Raw genomic sequence first — 23,655 nt, forward strand, 5'->3', positions numbered from 1 at the left:
ACTTTTAAAGCCTTAAAGTCCTTTCAACGCATTTTAAAAATGATCTCATTCAAAGCTTAAACCAAGACAAATTCCTACTACTGTTAAGAGTTCTTAACTGTGCCTGGAAAATATATTGTTTTCTGATTTCTGATACTGTTTGATTCCAACATGCATCAAATCAGTTTAAACACTGCGGCCGATGCAGGAAACCTGTCATAGCTACAGCTGCATACTAATCTGCCAAAGCACTAATGGAAATGCACTCATTTCACAATTAATAAATACGTATACATATGAAAACACATCATAAATGCGTACGGCACTGTTGTTTCCAACTTCATCAACGTATTACATCGTTATATTTTTAAAAAACATATCCAAAAAGAAGTGTATTTAACAAAATGTATTAAACACATGGATGCTTACAGTTTAAGCTACTATACTGTATTTCTGTTGCTGGTCGTGCTATTTAAGCTACAAAAAAATCGCGGGAAAACTAACATTAACCCCACAAATAACAAACTAAATAAATAAAATCTGTAAGGGACAAAAAGTGATAGTAATATAGTAATATAGTAATACTATAATTAACAGACTAGAAGCAGAACAATTTCTCCTTTAGCATCTTTTTCATCACGGACCATAAATTACTTTTGAAGGTTTAAGGAAACACTTACCTAACAGACAAAATAATATAAGCAAATAAACTCCTCAAAAAAACATTCTCTGAAAAAGAAATAATGATAATACTTAAAAAAAAATTGTTTGTCTTTTTTGGGTGTTTACATGTCAGCCAACTGTTTCCGGCACGTGGCAGCAGGAGACGTTCTCATTTTCCGGTTACACTGCAACAACGCAGACATGCCTGTAAGTAACAGCACGGTTTTACACGTTTTATCCATGGCATCAATCGTTTTAAGTGTTTTCACAGGGAAAGCTTAATCTATATTAATAGAATGGTTTGTTTCTGTCGGCTTTAATGCTGTGATGTTGCTGTAATTTAAAAGCGAAGATGGGAAAAGTGAGACAATATGGCGAAACACGTGGAGGACAAAGCAGCAGCCCACGCTGTTCTGACATTACAAACTTAATGCAGCTAAACACCAAATTTTATACATGTGAATTCAGCATTTGATTAAACGTTCTTGGTTTTGTAGTTTAACAACAGCAGAGTTTTATGGTCATTGTACCTGCTCTGCTTTCTCATTGCCAGTTACGTTTTGTTTTCTTACTTTTTCATTTCACTTTATAATCTGTGTCATCAGTGCGATTGCTATACAGTATATATTGCTCGTTACATCTCAATAGCTTCTTTTTTCACATTTCCTCTGAAATGAATCGCAACCTCTACCGTGCCATAATCATGTAGCTAAAAGTGGTTTTTTCAGTGACTACAACAGGAAATTGTTCGTTTTTCACCACGTTTATGTGAACAAGGATCTGAATAATTAATGTGAATTGACATTTAAATTAAAAGATCTGACTTCCTTTCAGCTCGCGAAGGATCTGTTGCACCCGAGTCCCGAGGAGGAAAAGAAGAGGCATAAGAAAAAACGTCTTGTACAGAGTCCTAATTCATATTTTATGGATGTTAAATGTCCAGGTCAGTTTATTTACGGGCAGCTTTGCTAAACCTTGAAAGTGAGACATACATCTGGTTATTGGATAGAGAGGAATCGAGAAAAGATCGAAACTATAAGTACTGTGTGGTATAATTACAATGTATTACACAAGTGCTTTGTTTTTTAATTTTAGATTTTAAGTTTTAGAGTCATTTAAGTATTTCTCATTAATTTCAGTCCATGGTGACGTTTTCAGTTGTGTTGGTTTGTCTAACCAAATCACCACAAACATGTTCAGTTGAATAAAAGACAGGAAATGGCAGGAAAGATTTACTTCTTATTTTTCCGTTGAACTAATTATTGTAGTTTTAAAGTGTTCCAACCAGTGCATTTAGCTGCAATACTGGATTACATTTTGGTATTGTTTAAATGTTTTAAATTCAGTTTTAGATCTAGATATTAGATATTGAATACTTTTTCAGTATCTACTTTATAAATTTAGGAAAACAGTTGCCTTTATGTGTTGCCCTTTCATTGTTTCCTTAGTGATTGGGGTGTCAAGTAAGGCATATAGTAACAGTTGTGGGTGTCTGTGAAATGAGCTTCAAGTGACTCCTTTTTGCAAACAACTGCAAGGACAACACCAGTAATCAAAAGACGATCTAGTTTTATAATAGTCGTAAAGTGCTTGTCACCTGCTTGTTTGTGCAGTGGCTTCATTGTGTCAATTTGTGTTCATGTGTGACTTACAGGATGCTACAAGATCACGACTGTGTTCAGTCATGCTCAGACTGTCGTGCTATGTGTCGGCTGCTCCACAGTCCTCTGTCAGCCCACAGGAGGTAAAGCTCGTCTGACAGAAGGTAAAGGAAAAACTCGCAACCAAGATCTATACTAAACAAAAGTTGTCTACCTTTGCATCAAAAGTGTAAATGTTCATACAAGAATGCAAAGTAGTTAAATCACTCACAGTGGAGTTTTCTGTGGTGCTTATTATATAATGTATATTTTGTATATACAAATTTAGTGTCTTTTTTTTTACAATAACAATTTATTATTCATAACTGCAATTGTGGGAACATGTGATGCTACAGGTAAATGGCACACTGTTTTAGGTATACATTGACCCAAATCTGGGATTTGAACCCAACCAGTGCCACCTGACACCCTATTCTGTCGTTTGGACTTTTTTTATGTAAAATAAACTGGCTTGCCACAATCAAAAAGATAACAAACAAATGTATTCACAACTTTCATTGTTGAACTAGACCAATCCCCTATGCAACAAAATTTCCCAAAAGCCATTATTTTGCCTGGAGCTGTTGATTTGAATAGTGATAACTTTACTGTACAATCCACCTCTAACATATCGATAGACATTTGCCTTTGTGTTGCCCTTTCATGGCGTTCTTCATGAACAGGGTGTCAACTAAGGCATACAGTGACTCTTGTGGTTGTGACAGAAATTCATCATCACTGATTCTTTTCTACACAATCAACTGCAAGTACAAATAACACAAGGTCTTTCATTTGTAGAGATATTTCCAGTAAATAGCTTTAGGTGAATTTGTTTTCATAAAAGATAGATCACATATACATCGCAAGTCAGAATACACAGGAAAAAAAAAGAGATTATAGTGGCTACAGTACGTTAGTGAATAATTGAGCTTAAGGTCAAGGTTTGTTTTTTACCAACGCTCTTATCGTCCCACCCACTCTGTACTGTTCTCTGCTGCTGTGGTAACCAAGGCTTCAAGTTACTATGGGACTATGGGTGCAGCTTGTCACTAAAACTACAGTTGTTGGAGATGTAATTTTATATTCTCTCATCAGTTGTATCCTGGCCAGTAATTCAGTTTATACATTATTGTTAGTGTATTACCTGATTGTGGACTTTTTTTCAAAATACAAAAAGTCAAGGTCTGGTAAAACCTGGCAATTTTGAAGGCTGTACATAGTTGATGGTGCATCTAAAATGTATTTAGAAAAATATGTAGTAATGCTTAACAGTATTGAATAATTTTTTTTTTAAAGATTCTCTGTCTGAAAATGTGATTATCTTTGGGTTTTTAGGAACTGTGATAGGCATTTTCACTATTGACAGATTAAATAATGAAATGAAAGTTCAGTTCTAGGAGCTGTACTTCCCGCTAATAAAAACAATATATAATATTCTCACTATGTAAATGGGGTGGAAAGTACAATCAAAGTCAACAAAAATTAAAAACAGTTTGTATTTAATTAATTGCAATCCTTCTTCATGTTTTTTCCAGGATGCTCATTCAGGAGGAAACAACACTAGTTTGACCAAATGTGGTTTGACAGCACTAAGAATCAACAGAGCTTAAAAGATGTCAAGTCACACTGTCTTTGAGCTGATGCAGAGAACGGAATAGAAAGCAGGAAAACAAAACATGTATCATAAGAAATCTTTCTACAGAATATGCACAGAAAATGCCTTGTTCAATAACATATATCCATTATTTCTTCTGTTAATAAACTAAGATTGTAAAAATTTCTGGTAAAATATTGTAGGTTTGTAATCCAGTTCTAATCTCTTGAAGATCAGCTCAGGACCTTTTTAAAAGCTTGTTTGTAAAGATCAGGGTATTGGACGCAGATGTGTGGACTGAAAGACTTTCATATGTTTTGTTCAAATTTCACCCTTCAGTGATCAGGTGCAAACATTTACAGGAAAGCAAGAGATGATGACCTTGCAGAACCAGTTGTAAGGAAAAAAAAAGACCACAGTGGCTGAGTTGCAAATTGCATCCAAGAAGCTGTCCTTGACTTGAGTTTCCCAAAGTAAAATCTGCACTCTACATAATTGAATACAGATTGATTTGTGGCAGAATAAATCCAAACATTAAGTCATATGCATTTGCCCAGTTAAAGCCACTGTTGACCTAATATTTTATTTTGAAATGTGATGTTATTTGCACCTCCTCCCAAACCTGTGTTGTGGGTGCCTGAGCTGCTCTTACTCTAAACCAGGGTTGATTCAGGGAAAGTCGTAGCTGTTTCTGCTTCAGTTTCCGGCTGCTTGTAAAACAATCGCTGCACATTGATGTGACACTGCAATGACACACTTAACATCATGGTTGTGAATTTACATGTGCTTGCAAGCTTCCTGTGAAAATGATTGTGTGGGATGAATTGTTGTGGAGTTGCAAAACACCAAAATATTACTACCTTGGGAAGAAAAAGAATCAAACAAATTTGTAACCTAGTTTACCCGCAGCTTGCGATTAGGTTTGTGGGTCATTTGCAGTCTTCGTGACAGCAAGGAGTTGTACACAAAGACATTAAATCAGCGATAATTTTTTTTGTTGCTATGGTGACACTTTGTAAAATGCTTGTGTATTGGACAGCTTTGAAATAAAATCATGGAAGTGTGATATTTTTTCTCTTTTTTTGATGTGGTTCCTGGTTACTGAATGACTAATACAAGAGAAAATTGTCATTCTACAGTATTCGCGTGTTCTTTATCACTTAAATAGATCTAATTAAAAAATTCCACAATTTTCCTTGATACTCATTGACGTAAGTGATGAACAGTGGCAGAGGAATTGTCACACAGCCACCATTTGCTGTAGAACTTAATTATTCTGTAACCAATATTGGAGAAGTAGTCAAAGCTTGCTATCAACGGAAATAAAGTAAAGGCATACATAAAGCAGCAATGCCAATAAATTGATAGACAGCAGGAATAAATGTTACTTCAACCTGTTTCACCTTGACACAATAATGGTGAGCTGACTGGTTTATTGCAGGTAATAAGGTAAGCAGATAATTATAGTAATGCGAGAACCTCTGGCCTGTTTTCACCTTGCTGACAGTGACATCACTGAGTAGTTCGATGTGTGATCTGAATTGGACCAAGTTTTAAAAAAATTTCAAAGTTTCAAACAATAAACTCAAGGAGAAATACGACTCAGTGCTCGTTCGCATATAAACATGGATTTTAAAAGTAGATGCAACAAAAACCATTAATAAATATTAATATTAATTATACTAATTTCTTTATCGTAAAATCTGAAGTTAAAGTAATTAATTGGGGATGAAATAATAGCTAAAGGCTTAATCTGCATATCATGCAAGCGCAGAACTGCAGTCTCACTGGTTTAATCCAACCACTTGTTGTCATAACTCTTTTTTTTCCTCCCCATGCTGATTTCTTGTCTGCATTTATACTGTCAGCTATACATTGCATGTTACTGGTAAGACACTACTAATGCTAAAGACACCAAATTTTGTATTTAGAATCCAATCCAATAAAGTAATTTTTTTCTTTCAGAATTCAAAATGAAAACTCCACAGTTGATGGTGTCAGCTGATAAAGACTGCAAACTGTTCGTTTTTTCTGTAAATTGATTTATTCTCAAGGGTGTCAGGAGAGGGGCCTGCCAACGACAGAAGTGCTTTGTTTATGATAAACAAATGTGATGTCTAAATGCTATAGCAATAATTTCTTGACCTGTCACTAAAGAGAGTAGATACAAAGAGTTTTCATTATGTCACTTAATTTGCTCTTATTATTGGAACGTAACACAGAGCCGAGACTCAAAATACACAAAATACCTTGTTACAACTATGTTTATGTTTGTTTGTCTGTGTATGTTTAAGTGTAGCACACCTTAAGATGAGAGCATGTGACCATCACAGTAAGCTCAAACCCAGGCTGATGGCCACTTAGGAACAAGGCCAGCTGGAGCTCTACCTGAAGGTAGGGCAGTGTCTCTGGGACACCAGAGAGGAGTGTGACAAACAATAACCCAGGGACTGATCTCAACTGTGTAGACACCTGCAGAGAATGAACGTTGTAGATAGGGGGTGCTACATTACAACATCCCAGGATGCAGCCTTCCACAGTGTTGCGTTCCTCTGCCTTAAGGACATTAGGATTAAAACAAATGCTTATAGACAGAATTGCTCATTCATACATTCTGGTGCTCACATCCTTTAGATACAACGTGTGTGTGTTTGCTCAAAAAACCAGTGCAATGACTGGCACTTTTGTTTTCTTGGGAATTTTCAGGTTGGTGGTTCTTGGGGACAGAGTCTTCATATTTAAACTGGAGACATCTTCCCATAGATGGAAAATCAACCCAAGTTACAAGCTCCCTAATTCTATGAATTCACTGAATAAATACATCTGTCAGCACACGCTGTCCTTCCACTACCCATGCTCCTATCCAAAGATGCTTTAAGGCTGCCCTGAAACATCTGATTAGAGGGACTGTTTATTTGCTTTGTGCTCCCCTGTGCATCCTCTACATGCTGAAAGAACATGGATGGGAGTCGGTAAGGGAGGTATTTGGGCCCACTGGCGTTACTCAAAGTCTAGACACACAAAAAAAAGTTATGAATGTCTGAAGTCATCTGTGCGGGGTCATCTCTGAGTGGGAGGCAGAGAGGGGAATTTTATGGGGGGGATCAATAGCAAGAGCAGAAAGATAATTCTGAGACATGGCCAGATGAGTTTTTAAGAGTATTGATCTGAGCTGTTTGCATTCACATTTTACATCCTAGCTCTAAATCTGGCAACATGGCCACTGAATGAAAAAGACAGAAGACCAGGGAGAAAGAGAAAAAGGAAAGTACAAGAAACTCTGTAGGGATTACAAAACTGTACAGAAAAGTATGTGTGTCTTTTTATGTGTGTATCTATTGTTCAAGGTTGTTAGAGAAGAGAACGCTACAACAAAAGGTAGACAGGTTGACTTGGCCCTCCCACACTGTACAGAAGGGATGAAACACTGAACAGATGAACAAACCACACTGGCGAGACCTTGGGTTCATCTGCGCGCAGACACACACTGTATTTTTGCTTATTTGAGCTTCTCCTTTGCCAAGGACAGGACCATTACACGTCATTAGTACCCAGTGCACAATTAACTGACCTGAACACTGATTAGCAGCGTCTGGCTGACCCCACGTCTCCATGGCAATGACCTACAGACAGGAGCCAGTATCTGGTCATCTTGGTTCCACTCTCTGAGAGTCCACATTGACAAGGTGTGTCCTGTCATACACTGACACAGGACAGATGGTACCTCTGGTACAACACTAACAACACACAGTTGTTACTTTAGGTTTACTTAAGGAAATAAGGATTAAGGATGAATATTTTAAACTGATTTACTAAATTCAGAATGTGCTGCCTAAAAAGTCACAAAAGGATGAAACAACAAAGGATATTTTTGTTGGATAGGTCCCATGTAGGTGCAAGATAAATCTGAAATATCAGTGTAAGTATGTCTCTCATATTTTAGGGTAGCCTTTCACCATCTTATTGAGGCAAGCAGTAGTGGCCCTGAGCTTCAGAATTGATAAATTAGTGCACTGCTACTTGTACTATGAACACATTCTACATGCATATATGCGCACACACATAGAAACACACACACACACACACACACACTCTGAAGGAATGAGGGTCACACTGTGATGGATGGTATTCCTGAATGCCCGTGAGCATTAAAAACCGGTGGACCTAGTGAAAACAATCAGTCATGTCAGTTTGTCACAGCTTGAAATGAATCATTCCTGTGTCTGCATGAATGATGCATTTCCTGCATTAATTATTCTGACCATGTAGCTAAAATACTCTGGGTGCTGTCAGTGTGTCTGCCAGCACCATATGTGAAAGAACATTTAGGAAAACGAAGGGGCGTCTGAGGAATCACTAGCCCCTTTCAGACACGCTGTGGAATTCTGACATTATCCTGACCTTTTTTTTTTTTAATGTAACATTATCAGGATTATATCCTACAAGCTTTCTAGTGCGACGTCCATATTATGCGCTTGAGCTCGTGCGTGCAGCACGATGCTTTGTCCCGAATCGTTTGGATTAAAAGCCACCGAGTGGGCGTGTTGATGATGTTTGTATCACTCAACTGCCACTGTAGTCGAGCGATTGAACGTTTCCTAAAATGTTCCACGACTCTGATGGACTGTTAACAAAACACTTGTTCCCCAAATTAAAAAATTTCGTGCTGTGGCCCCTGTGCGCGCTGATCGCGCCCGGAAATGGAGCGGATTTTCACACCCGAGGACGCTTCTCACTCGGGTGATCTCCCGCCGTCATGTCTGACAGTCCACTCCGGATAATGTCCTGAGTACATGTCTGAAACAGGGTACTGAGAGGTGAGGTTGTTGAACTGCACCACCTTCTGGTCACAGCCTCCAGCTCAATGGGGAGAAATGAGTGAAAAAGATGAATGAGGGTTAGGATGCACACGAAAAAACCCCAAAGGACCAAAATATGGTTGTTATTTACAAAACCAGGGAACAGAATGATGGAGAAAGTAAGGAGGAGATAAACTTGGTGACAGAGAGAAAATGCAAACACAGTCTGTTCCAAACTCTGACAATCTGAGCACAGTGCTGTGTGTTAATTGCAGGCTAGCTCCTAATAGTGGAGATGGATAATATTTTAATACTGTTGTCAATAGATTGCGAGGCAGAAAGGCTCATAAAATGTAAACATATAATCACTAGCCAGATGCCACTCTCTTATTTTAGCCACCCAAGTTATTAACTTGTGTGTTTAAACACAGACAACAAATAGATTATATTAGATTAAATGTATATATTTAGATAGATTCAATTTTCCATGGGAAAGGTTCTGCAGTCAGAAAAATGCTTTTGATAAAAACAAAAAAAAGTACACCAATTCTGTATTTGAGCAGTGAAAAACATTAGCATGTCAAAAATGTTAATCTGCTAAGAATTGCTGGTAGGGCTACTATAAATAATCCAATTAGTTTCAATCATTAATTCATTTTATTCATCCACTGTTAGACCAAAATACATAGAACCTGTATTACTATCCCTGAGCTGTGCATGCATTTTGTTGGAAGGCAGGGGACACACTAACTATAGGCAATTTACAGTCTCTCGTCGACCTGACCTACATTCCTCTGGAAAGTGAAAAGCTCCAGAGCTGCACACAGACACAAAAATGTCAGAAAACATAACTCCACATAAAATGAAAAAAAAAAAAAAAAAAAAAAAAAAGTAAACTAAAAAACACACAACATTCATATTCATATCTCACAAAAACTTGTGTTTACATACAGTGGCACTTATCGGTCACCGAGCTTTTGTCAAATTACTAAACTAAAATCACTGTACAGATTAAACGTAATACATGCAGGGATATTTTCATCCTAAAAAATGATCTACAGCTTTGTAGAACTACTAATCCACTACATAATGAATTGTGTCCCCCAATGCAACCCAAATCTCACTTTACTACCATCATGGCACTTTAGTGGTATTACATTTTTTTTAAATGAACTATTTTATTTGAATATGCCACAAAATCAAATTGACTTGACTGTTTAATTTGTAATATACTGAAGTATTTTCCTGCTGGAATGACTCAATCAACAGCTTTCTCTGAGCTCATTAAAAATAAACAGTCAGTGTGAAGGAAATGATGATTGCTAATCAACAGTTTCACAAATGGATGTATGTGTTGTTTTTGTGATCCCCTTGCTCGGCATCCTTTCTAGTTTGTAGGGAAACACCCCTCTGATACAGATACAGACGGTTGCTATGGAAACCAGCATCATTTTTCAGGCAAGTAACAGGGGAGGGAGGTTAGAAGGCAGCGGGAGAAAGGTGTGTTGAAAGCACAGAGCTCACATGAATATGACATTCTAATACCATCCTGAACATGTGCTTGTATGTGCACGTCTCAATACATAACTGTGATGAGCAAGACAGGGTACAACTATAGCAGCAGGGGGAAAGAGAGAAAAGAGGAGAGGAAATCAAACTGAATGAAGAAACTTGCTGTGCTTGTGAGGTGCTGGGGCTGACCACGGAATTTCGGCTGAATGGAAGAGACGGTACAGACAAGGAACCATGGGAGGTAGAGACCGGCCTCTTCTCATCTGATTACTGATGGTCAGTGTCTAGATGTTTTAACACTGACAAATATCAGCTACTGAGTACAAACACATGCCCACTGTTAATAAACTAAAACCGAGAGTGCAAATGTCAAGTGACAACTGTAGAGTTCTGCTGTGGTGCTAAAAATAGATCATTTGAATTGAACCACAGGTAGTGGAGGCATGAGAGTTAGAGAATCCTGCAAAATTTTCTCTACCTTTGTATAAATACGATGTTTAATGTTGTCAGATTTCCTGCAAGTCCAAAAAAAAAAAAAACATACAACATACAAATGAGACAAAACATAACACTCATTCAAATTTCCAGTAATGTTTTGTAATGTTACATATGTCTTGCACATTAGCTTGGGGAGCTTTCAGCCCATTCTGCTTTACAGAACAGTTTCCCCTAAAGAATGTTTGTTTCTTGTGTGACTGCTTCAGGTCCTTCCACAGGATTCAGATCAGGACTTTTACTCAGCCATTCCAAAACATTATTTCTGCTTTAACCATTCTTTGATAAAACACACATATCTATATAAATCTATATAGATATAGATATATGTATATATACACACACACATATACATATATATATACACATGTATATATACATGTGTGTGTGTGTGTGTGTGTGTATATATATATACACACACACACACACACACACACACACACACATGTATATATATATATATATATATATATATATATATATATATATATATATACACACACACACATATATATACATATATATATATATATATACATACACACACACACACACACACACACACAGATGAGTATGAGGTTTTTATGATGGAATGCAATGATCGTCACCAAGCATAACACCGCATTCCAGCCAAAATGGTTGACTTTGGTCTCATTTGTCCACGAACATTCATTCAGCACCCTTCTGGCTTATTAACATGGCCTTAAGCAAACTGTAGACAGGCAGCAAAGTTCTTTTTGGAGGGCAATGGAATATGCTTTGCAACTCTGCCCTGTACAACATTGTTGTTCAATGTTTCCCTAGTGTTGTACTCATGAACACTGATATTGGCCACTGAAAGAGTTCCCTTTAATTTCCTAGTACCCTGGGGTACCTTTTAACTCCTCTTAGTGTGATCTTCATTGATTCACTAATACTAACTATGATGATGAATATTTTTCATTTGTACTTTTTTTTTCCATTTCTGACTGATTTGCCAACTTTCTTTACAGCCTTGCAAACTCTTCAGAGGTTTCCCCTTTCAAGGTATGACACACTTCAATCAACCCATGTTTTTAAAATCGAACAAAGCTAAGATCCATTTTTTTGCTCTTTAAATAATGTAGGATCTTCTAGACTGACACTCGACTATTTCATTAATTAAAACACCTCACCCCATTTTCCATTTAAAATGAAATAATAATTGTACATGTTCACATATTACTTTGATCAAATACAAAAAATTGGATTATGTTTTAAGTCATATTTATATATTTATATATTTCAATGGGATCACAAACCCCTCCTGGGCTCCAACTGAGTGACCTATCTCCACCTTCAGCCTTGCCACACCTATGACTTGGGACATGCCTTATGTACAGTGGAGGTGTGACCTTGATGGAAGGCACTGGTTCTGGCACAGAAACCTAGAAAGAGACAATGAAAAGACACACATAAAACGGATGGACTGGGAATTAAAGAGTGGCACTGGGCATTGGTTTCAAGTATTAGACCAGTTACAGGTAGCCGAGTTACATCAGTGGATGTCGCAACAGGAGAGGTCCTGTCAGACGAAGAAGCAAAGCACAGCTCCCCAGCGACCTCGTTAAAAAACCCATCGTCTCTCCCTTCATCCAGATTCAACTGAGCAGCCTGAAAAATAGGTCAATTAACACACAAAAACACAGAGGCAAGTTCCCTGTATGCAGCCCGAGAGGAGTGTAGGTGGCCAATGTTGCCATGGAGCTAACATTGTACCCATCCACTTTTGTGGTGATGGTGACAAGGGTATGCCCATGACCTATTGGTTTCTACTGGACAGGAACTTGAACAAAGATTAACAAACTGTTTACAAACAGTAACAGGCAGGTCGAGACAACATGATTATCTGCGTTAAGTCCATCAGCACTTCTGGATATGATCATCAGCTTTCACTGAACTGCTAGTATAAAAATCTCTGTAAGGTTTTCCTTAGTGAAATTTTTGTGTGCTGCCAAACCTTAGTGAAAACAAAACAAAAAACAACACTAAAATAACAGAAACTCTGTATGTATATCAAAAAAAAAGCACTATAGTACACCAGGGGTGTGCTGACTGCACACAAAACCAAAGTTTTATAGGTTGGGTAGACATTTAAGAGCTTGTAATCTTATCTCTTTTAACACCACACATTCCTAATTTTGTCCACTGCAACTAATGGAGTATCAATGGTACTTTTATAACTGTGCATGTGTCAGAGAACAAACTAATCCAATCAAGGCTCTAATGGACTAAGTTAATGGAAGAGAAAATGCTGAAAGTATATTGTTATAAAATTCTAAGCTATTTATTAAGTGCTTCTAGCCCTGTGCAAGCATGTACATTAAATGAAAAATGTCTACGTAGGAGTTTATAAAAGTCGTGAGCTGGCAATAAGTGAGGGATAGTAATGTGCTTCCAAAACTCTTTACTTAGATAAAACCAAGCAAACCTGGAGACCCACAAGAGTAATATGCTGTGACAGTAACATCAGCTTTGGACAGCGAACTGATTTCTACCCTCTCTCACTATACAAACTTTGATTCACTGTTAGCAAGACAGTAAAATGTGAAGCTTTTTGTTGTAACTGGGCTTTGGCATTAATTGCCTAAACAGGTGTGACATTATTAGTTGTATATATTAGTGATCACCTTAACAATGGTGAATAGTAGATACTGTTGGGCAAACGGATTTTCTTGTTTTTAATGACTATTCCATGTATCCAATCACCTGTTCGCTGGTGGTGTGTTAAGGGTTAAGTGTAGCTTCTATGTGAATTGCAGTGTATCCCAGTTTCTTTCCCTCTACAATTTCTCCTTTCATCTTCACCACGGCAACATCACTGTCACTCGTTGACAGCTCATAATGTTGCTCCCCCACTTCTACCTGCTCAGACACTTAGGCACACATACATTTATAAATACACACAGCTGCTCCACAAATACAAGCTTTGTTAAGTCAATATGGTCTCTAATCTGTCACACATAAATAGCATGTATGCACACATGCACACGCACGCACAAACAGCTGCATGTGTTGGTATATTTGTAGTTCTTGTTGTCAGGGAAACAACAGGACAGAAACATCACAATAAACAGGCGTTCAGAGAGCAACACTTCCTGCCTGACCTTTGCTCAGCAGGGTGATGTGAATGGTTTTACTGTCATAAAAAATGACAACAGCCTAACGATTGTATTTTTTTTGGTCGATTAATCTACTGATTTTTTTGGGATTAATTTATCAATTATTTTGCTCCCATTACGCTCCTTTTTATTTTTCAATTTATAATACCAACATAATGATAATAATATAACATAAAATAACAATTTACTACAAATTCATCAATTATTTCTATTCCAATAAAATAATTCAAAGTATGAACTGCAGGGCATTATCAGACTGGTCTTAACTCTTAATATGTGTTTTACAGACTAATATAAAGTTCCTCCACAATATAATTAAAGCAAGAGCTTGTTCCATTTAAGTTAAAGGAATGTGGTGCATTCGCTCAGTAAACAGTTCAGTTTACTATAGTTTAAATACTATAACACCAAAAATATCATATATATAACATATTTTTAAAATTCACATTAGGAGCACATTCAGATTCTATTCAGCTCTGTTTTAGGGTGCAGCAGTGAAATGCTGACATCGTGTTTTGCTTTAAGAGAAATAACCCACTTCTAACTGTAACCTGTTTCTGTACCTATGTCTGCAGAGCCGGAAGGTGAGGAATCAAGAGCATAACAAATGGCTGTACCAGCTAGAGTAGAAACTGATGTTAGGATTAATACCCAATTAGCATGCAACTGCATGTTATGAAACTGTATGTTTATACTATTTTGTCCACCATATTAAGTGTATCAGTTAGGACTGGCTACCCAACAAAATCTCCTGTCTGCACTGCAGTTCAACAGCCTCCAAAAGTGAATTAACTCCTCTGAGTTTGAACACAAGCAGTACATTATTGCTTACACGTAGGACGATTTACTGCAGGACTGTTGGGTCAGACTGACTTAATTTGAGTTTTAACTTTTAAACTTACAACTAAGTGGTAATTTATTCATCCATAATCCACAACAGCAAAGTCAACACGTAGACTCAGTGGTGTTTCTTTAATCAAATGGAAACTGGGTAACGATTAGGAAGAATGCACAAGAAATCGGTCCCCATCACTGAGCCCTCTCCTCCTCTGTCTGCTGCTGATGGGGACTGTCTGCTGACAGCTACAGTTGCTACCGGATCCTGCCTGGTTTGGGACTGTGACTGTCTCAGCATCCACCAGAAGCTGTGGCACATTAGGTTCAACAGCTTTTTCTAACTTCCAGCTAACTTGTTCGTAGCAGTTAGCTTGTTGTGGTAAACACATGGCGGTGGGTGGGTACTGCTGCAGGCAGATCTAAAATGATCGCTCTTATGCACATTTATGATTGTTTAATGACTGATTAGATCATTTCCTCTTCCTCTAGTTTTACATTATGTGTTTTATAATAAATAGCTTAAAGTCTCAGAAAATATATATTTTGTTAATGCTATTACTGCATCTTATTTAAAGATATTAAAATGTGGTTTCCTAACTTTAGCTTTAGCAAAATCCGATGTCTGAACATGTTCTTATTCCTTTGGCGGACTTTGACTGGAATATGAAAATATATTTAGAGTTCCATTTTCTTGAGCAATCCAACTTTAATTTCATCTCAGCTGTCACTAAGTTCTTAGCTACCCTTTGCTCAAACAACAATCCTAAAAAGCTTAATGGGTTACCTGAAAAATGGGGAGAGACTAAGTGACAGGTAGAGTGGGAGGTAGAGTGAAAGGAAGAAAAAAAGGCTAAAACATTACCTTAGCCTATTACCTTAGCCTTAAGATAATAGGACACAATCATTGGCATACATATAGCCTGAGAGAGATGATAAAAAGCCCTGGGGACAGAATAGCCAGCCAATAAATAACACAGATAACACGCTCATCACATCTGGGTACGTGCTGTGGCCTGGGTAGAGCACTGCCTCAGGCTGCCTGGCTTTCACACCCCTCTTACTCTCCTTTATTTTCACCCTGGACTAAGCACTCAACATGCTAGTTTTATATGACACGTTTTATTAAAACATAAAAATCTATTTCCACATAAAATTTTTGAATGTTTGAATGCTGTGAATGCCTTCATACTCAAGTAAAGTTAACAAATCATGTTAAAAATATTGGTGTGTTGTGACCTTTCGGACAAACTAACGATGTTAACTACTGGGTAGGTATTTCATTGAAACTCATCAATCAGTAAGAAGACTTAATATGTAATAAGGTACAAATACTTGAAGTGTGTGGGCCATTTTCATAAAGTTTGTGACACCTTCACTTTTCCCGATGATAAATGTATGCTATGGGTGCGTAATCACATGGTATTTAAAAGCCTTGTGCCCTACCTGTAATAGATCTACACAGTTGTTTTCAAGCAAGTAAAAGTGTCAAAGATGCCATGCAAGTAAACAAGTCAATTTGAATAATTTTTAAATTTTCTTTGCAATGTTCTGAATCCTACATGCTTTTAATACTTAGTTTTATTTTAATGCAACAGCACAATGTCAATAATTTGACTTCAAATAGATGATTACCTAATGTAACCCACACGGAATTACATTATATCACATACATACAAGTATCCACCTTAACAATCAGATTACTCTGATTATTATCACTGAGAGACACTCCAATGTCTGCACATTACTCTTCATCTAGTTAAAACTTACTCTGGCCTACTTTCTCACATCACATAAAACTTTATCAAACTGTTTTTTTTTACGTGCTTATTTGTTTTTTGCTTGTGGACCGCGTCAAAATCAAATTTCCATTTGAAGGGGACTCTTGCCATACTAACTAGAGTGCACGATTTTTGCAGTAACCTCAAACACAGCAAACAATAAATTTTAATGAACAAGGTTTGATGGGTTTATCAGAGCAACATATTTAAATGAAGCTAGCTTGACTTTAACCAAACCTACCGTCCAGGAGCGACGCTGTTTTCCATCTGACATAGCTAAGACTTAACTATAACTCTTATCTATACTCTAACTAGCTGAAAAAATACTCCAACATCTAAAAGTTTTACAGATTCTTCTTATAAATTACCAAACTACTGAACTGCTAATACACCTGCTATTAAATTATCTAGCTTACTTATAGTATACACATGGATTTAACGAATCGTCACCAAACCTCGCGAGAACAAAAGACTGAAAACAGCGTCGTGACGCAACCTAGTTGTCTTTATAGTTTCGCAACAAACAGAAAACAGACAATACCTCCAAAATTAATTACTAAATTAGAGGAATAATCGTATCCCCACAGTGACTGATAAGTCATGTAAAATAGACTGTGGCAACTCTACAATTAGCTTACAGACATTTTTAGTGTGTAAATGGCAATTATTTGCGGCGGACAAGACCAAAATTGAACGTTAAATGTCCTTTTTACATAGTCAGAAATAAGACACATTGAACTGCTGAACTGCGTAAATTGGTTTTAGGTTTTGTGAAGCATCGCCACCAAAGCGCCTCCCCTGCCATGTAAACCACTGAAAAGGACTCTAACAAGAAAACAGCAACACAGAAAACATGAAGCTGTAATTTTATAGATATATACTTTATTAATTCTCTCTGATAAAATAAAATTACAAAATAATTTCAACCTCAAACGCCACTTTCCATGTTTATAATTATTTAACGTATTGTTATTACATATATTATAATTGTCATGACGAATGAGAATAATACTATAGTTTAGTAATATTAGATATGAACTATAACTGCGTTTAATTGTAATGGTAGAAAAGACTAAGCAATACAAAGCTAGATTTTGTTAACAGCATACTGTACATTAGTCCAAGCGTATGTAATTCAGTATTCCGGCCACAGCGTGTCGCTATTAGACAGTTTTCGATATTGTCTTTAATGCAAGGGTAGGCTCACATCATTATAATTCCTCTCGGATACACCCCGCTCTCTCTTTCTGCTTTATTTATTTCACAAACAGCTGTTTCTTCATGGCAATTTATCCTTTAAAAGGTTTATTTGTATTCCCTTGTGTTAATCTGCGGTCCACCTTGATCTGTGAAGAGCAGTCGATGTAGTACAGCACAGTAACAAGTCCATGCCCAGATTTTCACAGTTATTTCCTCAGAAATATTGTCAGGATATCTGCACTGCCTCCTGCTATCTTTTGTCCCCAGTGACAGCAGTGTTCCCTGCCTCTTAGTGAAGTGCATTTAAGAGAGAGCACTTTGGTCGTCGAGGTGTGTGTATATCTGTGTGTACGCGAGTGTAGGTGTCTGTTCCTGTGTCCGCACGGCAGTTTAAGTGATTGAGCAAGCAAGATTGTTTGAGTGTATTTCTCTGCACAGAATACATTCATGATAACAGTTGTTGTTTTGGGACTGCAAGCGTAAGGATGGCAGTAGGTAAGGTCTTCTTCCCTTCATGACTGGTTATAGACACAACCATTCGCTGAGACAAAATATTAATCACATAAACTTACACTCACAAAGGCAAATAATTGTTATTTTTAAAAAGTCAATTAAAATTCTAATGTAAAATCAATGTTTTTTTATAATCCAAAGTGTAACATTTTTCAGAGAATGAATGCAAAACAATGGAATATCAGTCAACTCCACTGTTTCCTGCCATGTCTGAGTAAGAGGAACACCGGGTCATTCATTATTAATGGCTAGTTTTGATGTTGTTTTAGTATGCCTTACAATAGATGGACTCCAGCAAATGTTTCAGTAACATATAACATGTGGAGCATTACCTTTGTGCAAAGCTCTGTGTTGTAGAGCCTGTAATTCATAAATAATTTTGTAGTCTTCACAATTACTCACCCAGATGAAAATGCCAGTTTAATAAATGTTAGTATTATAATAAACTTTTTCTTCCAAACAACATCCCAGTAATAATGCACTTGCAACAACTATGTCCATGTTCTGAGGTTTTCATAAGAAATACTCACAGAACTCTTTTGAAATGTAATTTCAGTAAAGCATCACGTTCTGATCTGTGATCTGTAAATCACTAAATGCAGTAATGAAGTCCTGTTGTAGTTGTGGTTTTCATCTGCTGCTGTCTTGTTCACCACAAACACTCGTTATTATTACTCTTGTCACTCAGTATCATATCAGCTTATTTCAGCTCCACGTGTAATTTGTCTAGTTCAACGAGCGGTTAAATTTTTCCCAGCTGAATGGTCAAAATGTCACAACTATGCATGGCAAGTCTAAACTACTGCACTGGGTCACAAATGTTAAGATTGGATGAACATCTTTTTTACAGTGTGTCTACATTGCTTGGCAGTGCTCTGTGAAGATTGACATTGCATTGAGTGCTTGGCAGTATAGGCTTTAGTATAACTATGCGTGCTAGTGCATTCATTTCGTTTGTGTGAGTGTAAATTGGGCCTGCGTTGTGAGCAATTGTGTAATTATGTTTGTGCTGTATTACCTTTTACTGCATGGATGATGAGTCAATATAACTTGTGTGTGCGTGTGTGTGGGTGTTGCATGCCACTAGTCTTTTTTTGTATTGTGGTTGTATTGATTTAACCTTCTGTTAAAGGGATGCTCGTTAACAGACACTTAGCATTCAGATAGAAAATACATCATAAGGACAAAAAGTCATGGTCATTAATTCCTGAAGAAGGGAGAGAGAGGTTGGGAATAAAAGGCCTTTTTAGTAATTGGAGTAGATTCCATTTAGGAGCTCTGAGTTCACATAATTATTCCTTGTTATATCTCCTCTTCTTTCGTTTCCCCTCCTCATCCTCCCCGCCTCAATTTCTCACCCCCTTGACATCCTTCCTCCCCTTCACACCTTTTAGAGTCTCCATTTTACCTCCATTTTTCTTCTCCTTTCCTTGTCAAGGAAAGCGCCCCAAAGTTCCTTACATGTCTCATCATTCATGCTTATCCTCCATCTTAATCTCAATTTTTCTCCTTATACTTCTGTCCTCATCACTCCTCATGATGTGTTAGTTTCGGAGGATCACCACATTTCTCCCTCCTCCCTCCTAGTTCCTCTCCTTTTAGTCTGAAGTGAGAAGACTTGCACAGCCCCCTCGTTGCTCCCTGTTCTCTTTCCATATTTATTGTAGTCCTCAGAGCTTTCTTCAGCAGCTAGAGGTGCAGGTGTTGCGGTTGGGGCTAGCCTCCAGGCTCCCCCCTGGACTCAGTGGCGGGGGTGACAGAGGAGACTCCAAGGCCAAAGTAGGGATCTGGGCTTGGGTTGGTGCTGGACCTGTGGTATGGACTGGAGAAGCTGAAGCGGGAACAGTGGTTGAAGATGCTGCTGGGGACAGTGGGACCACAGCGCCTCCTGCTCCTCCTCTACTACTATTGTCTCTCGCATCCCTTTCTCGGAGCAGGTGGACCAGGGCGGCGTGCTGGGCACTGAGGGTGGCTGAGAGATGGGCTGGTAGGGCACTGAACCCAGCGGTGAGCTGCTCCACCCGCTGCTCCAGGGACAGCATCTGCCGCTCCAAGTCCTCGCTGCGGTCATTGAGCTCCGACATGAGCTCATACATGACACTCTGCATCTATGAAAGGGGGGGAAGGAAAGTGGGAGATGACTCAGTGCACAGCGAGTACTTTAAAGAAGGGAGACAGATTACATATACATACACGGGAGTAATATGAGAGTTGCCTTACTGAGGCCTGTTTAAATGATTTTGGATAGACTGATAGAAAGTGCGCCAAGCATGAGGATAAAGAAGAGCCAGTAAAACACTGGACAAGAAAAAAAAGAAGAAGCTGGAACAAAGACGAGTTTGAAGGGAAGTCTATGTGGGCTTTATACCACTGTGAAGAATGATAGAATAAAAGAGGAGAATGAGAATGAAAAGAAGGTGACAGAGTGTCCCTGCCTTGTACATTTTGGTCCCTGTAACCATGGAAAGCACACAAGTGGCCAATTGTGATGGAGTCATTGAGATGGCATAATTTCAAAATATTTGGTGCTAAAGGAATTGCTTCTTGGAACGACAGAAAAACACTGGATCTTTCCCTCTTATTGAAGTCTCCATCACACTCGCTCTACTTCCTCACTCTCTTTCTTTCACAATCACACACACACATGCGCACACACACACGCATGTGCGCTCGCAGTCTCACTCAGACACCCACACAGTAACAGAAAAACATGAGCACTCCCCTCCCTCCACTCACTTCCTCTTCGCTCTCTCACTCAGTCATTCCTGCTTTAACGCTTGTTCTGGTTGCTAGGCAACGCAATGCCACAGAAATGGGCAGGCCAACATGTACACAGAGGAATGTTGTGGTGTTTTTTTGGGGAAACCACATGTTTGGTATGAAACAGGTACATGTATACAGAGTGTGTGTCCTGTGTATGTATCAACTGCCCGTGTGTGTGTGTATGTGTGCGTGTGTGTCTCACCTTTGAGAGATCCACTAGAGTGTTGGCCTGATCACTGAGTTTCCGCTGCTCCATTTTCACACTGCGTAATCTGCAAACACGTACACAGACACACATAAAGTACACAAACACACAAAAGTTGAAACGCAGTAAATATACAGTGGTCGGTCCAGAGAGCTAATCCTTCCAGGTCAAGACAACAACACTGTGAAGCGGTCACCTTGCCTGCTTCAGCATCATTTCTACCTGCAGCGTGTTGCTGGATTTGAATGTGCAAACACAGCTAGTGCACAACATGCTCTGAAATGGTATCATTTGTACCACAGGTGAAAATATAAACATACCTTCAATGTAGCCTGAGACCCTAAGTTCTTGGGTAAATAAAAGCAGTAGTTAATATTAAGAGGCCTGTAAGGCAAGGGTCTCCAACCTTTTTGCCCCTGAGAGCTACTTTTACAAAATGAAAATGGCAGAGAGCTACTCATGTTTTGTAATATTAAAGCATTATTTTAACCCAAACAAACTGATAAGATTTTCCTGAACCTTTACAAAATATTGCTGTCCACAACTTAAATTTTGCATTTAAAATACTTTTGTATCTATTTTTGGATTTGGTGTGTCTATATATATTTCTTTCTATTGTATTCTCTTACTGGTATGAGACCAGTGGCTGCTTTGTGCATGCACGATTCATTTCATTTGAAATGACGCGGCAGAGGGGTGAGCATCTCCTGCTCTGACTGCAGCTGGGAAGGGTTGCTGTGGGAGGACTGCGCCACCTGTGAGTGCTTTGGGACATGGAAGGGGCCTACAGCAGCACCTGCTTCTCATTGAGAAGAGTGAGAACGACACATGCTTCCATGCCAGAGTTTCCAAAAGTCTCCAATAACACCAGAAAAAGTCGCTAGATTTGTCGCTAGTTGCTAGAGGGGCCTGAATACTCACTTGGCAACACTGATCACCAGTGGCTCATCACGCCTGACAGCAGCGCACCGTTTGATTGACAACTAATTGTCAAAAAATCCTTTTGCGTAAGAAGGGGTTGGGACACTTATGAACTTGATTGGATATACAACTAAGTTGGTTTGTCGAGTGACCCCTCAAATTTGACTAATCCCATTTTTAATTTTATGTAGAATTCATTAGCCCTCTGGCGAGCTATTTGAAATGTGGTAGCTCACGAGCGACGTGTTGGAGACCCCTGCAGTAAGGAAACTTAGATAAACAACGAAGCAATTACATAAAATAAGACCGGCTTCCTTCATTAAAATAAAGGGCACACTGATTTTGTGAGGATGCACCACTTGCAGAGCTTGTCTCACTTATACTTGTTTTCACATCCAAAACAACAAACATAACAACAAACCAAACAAAAAAACACTACGTTCACAACAGTGTCAACCTTTCATCCACAGTCTATGTGCATCAGAGGTAGCCTTTCTTTCTCTACAATTAAGAGTCTTGGGTGTCCTGACTCTGACTTTTGTGGACACTTAATAATGTTCTCAAGTCTAGACTGACATGTTCAAGATCAGTAAAGCAAGCAAGATGTGTTGTTAGATAGAGAATATACAAACAAGACAACTACACTTGTGGCCCTTCAAATGTAACAAAACAATGTGATGCAATAAATTACAATATTTGATTAAGTTTTCTTATATGTATTAGTCTCAACGACATGCTTCAGTACAGATGCTCCTACAGATGATCAGAGTGTATCTAATAGTACACAATGCACTGGTTATCCAGTCCCATAACTGCATTTGCCTAGAATGAACCTGCCCTTTGGTAGGTAATGATTCATTTTGTGTGTCTCTCTCTGTGTGTAGGGACTCATGCACTTTATCCGATTATCAGCGTTGATTCAACCTGTGGGTGGATAGAAAGTACAGCTGATTTCAAAGGTTTTATCAGCTCAGCAGCACTGTGGTATCCATGTGGTTGTGTACATGAGTGTGTGCGTGTGTGTGCACTGAGGTGTGGTCTCACTGATGTATAGCCTGAAGGAACTTCCTCTGGTGTTTGCGGACTCTGGAGTGGTCGATCTTCTTCATCAGTTTTGTGTGTTTGTAGATGAGCCAGGTCTCTCTTAGCACATTAGCCGCCGCATTCTTTATCTGCTCCCAGATAATAAACACAAACACATAAACGCAGATTATTAGCAACAGGTAGCCCTGGCAACTAAAACAGGCAATAGGTTTGTCCAACCCTTTATCCCTCTTTGCTCATTGTTTCCATGCTAAGAAAAACTAAGCCATCATTCTTCTCTTAGAAGCTGACTTAATTCTCTCTCTCTCACACACACACTCACACACACACACACACCAGCTTACTCGCCGATACTTTTCATGCATGCATAAACAATCCTCTTCTTAGAGAGATTTGCCAATGAGATCCAACAGGACTCTCTCGCTTACACGCACTTCTCCCAGTCTGTCAATATGCAACATTATATCTTCGACTAATTTGAATGGGCCACATTATCTTGGTTGGTTGAAAGTAATTCAGCAAAGTACCATAGCAACTCATTAAAACCACTGATCTCCCATTTAAGTATGACA

The 23,655-nt window shown here is 38.4% G+C and overlaps 2 protein-coding genes and 2 non-coding genes across 4 annotated transcripts in view; 3 read left to right on the top strand and 1 right to left on the bottom strand.

Moving 5' to 3' along the window:
• Positions 1 to 749: 749 nt before the first annotated feature.
• On the top strand, positions 750 to 4,942 carry rps27.2 (ribosomal protein S27, isoform 2). Its single transcript, XM_067509768.1, has 4 exons — positions 750 to 849; positions 1,477 to 1,585; positions 2,297 to 2,407; positions 3,818 to 4,942. The coding sequence occupies exons 1-4, from the start codon at positions 769 to 771 to the stop codon at positions 3,844 to 3,846; spliced, it is 330 nt and encodes a 109-aa protein (XP_067365869.1). The 5' UTR covers positions 750 to 768; the 3' UTR covers positions 3,847 to 4,942.
• Positions 2,056 to 2,187, top strand: LOC137131121 (small nucleolar RNA SNORA13). Its single transcript, XR_010914950.1, has one exon. It is a non-coding gene; the product is annotated as a small nucleolar RNA SNORA13 (small nucleolar RNA).
• Positions 2,926 to 3,057, top strand: LOC137131120 (small nucleolar RNA SNORA13). Its single transcript, XR_010914949.1, has one exon. It is a non-coding gene; the product is annotated as a small nucleolar RNA SNORA13 (small nucleolar RNA).
• A 14,294-nt stretch (positions 4,943 to 19,236) lies between the features above and the next one.
• kcnn3 (potassium intermediate/small conductance calcium-activated channel, subfamily N, member 3) overlaps positions 19,237 to 23,655 on the bottom strand; it is a 49,193-nt gene continuing 44,774 nt past the window's right edge. The window contains 3 exon segments of the mRNA XM_067510802.1: positions 19,237 to 20,258; positions 21,116 to 21,185; positions 23,084 to 23,211. Coding sequence (XP_067366903.1) covers positions 19,833 to 20,258; positions 21,116 to 21,185; positions 23,084 to 23,211 — 624 coding nt within the window. The 3' untranslated portion in view covers positions 19,237 to 19,832.

Source organism: Channa argus, chromosome 7, assembly GCF_033026475.1.
Source record: "Channa argus isolate prfri chromosome 7, Channa argus male v1.0, whole genome shotgun sequence".
NCBI classification, from domain to species: Eukaryota; Metazoa; Chordata; class Actinopteri; order Anabantiformes; family Channidae; genus Channa; species Channa argus.

Coding starts and splice junctions, on each gene's coding strand:
- rps27.2 (XM_067509768.1), top strand. CDS start 769: ATGTCAGCCAACTGTTTCCGGCACGTGGCAGCAGGAGACGTTCTCATT. Junction 850..1,476: donor GCAACAACGCAGACATGCCT/GTAAGTAACAGC, acceptor ACTTCCTTTCAG/CTCGCGAAGGATCTGTTGCA. Junction 2,408..3,817: donor TAAAGCTCGTCTGACAGAAG/GTAAAGGAAAAA, acceptor TGTTTTTTCCAG/GATGCTCATTCAGGAGGAAA.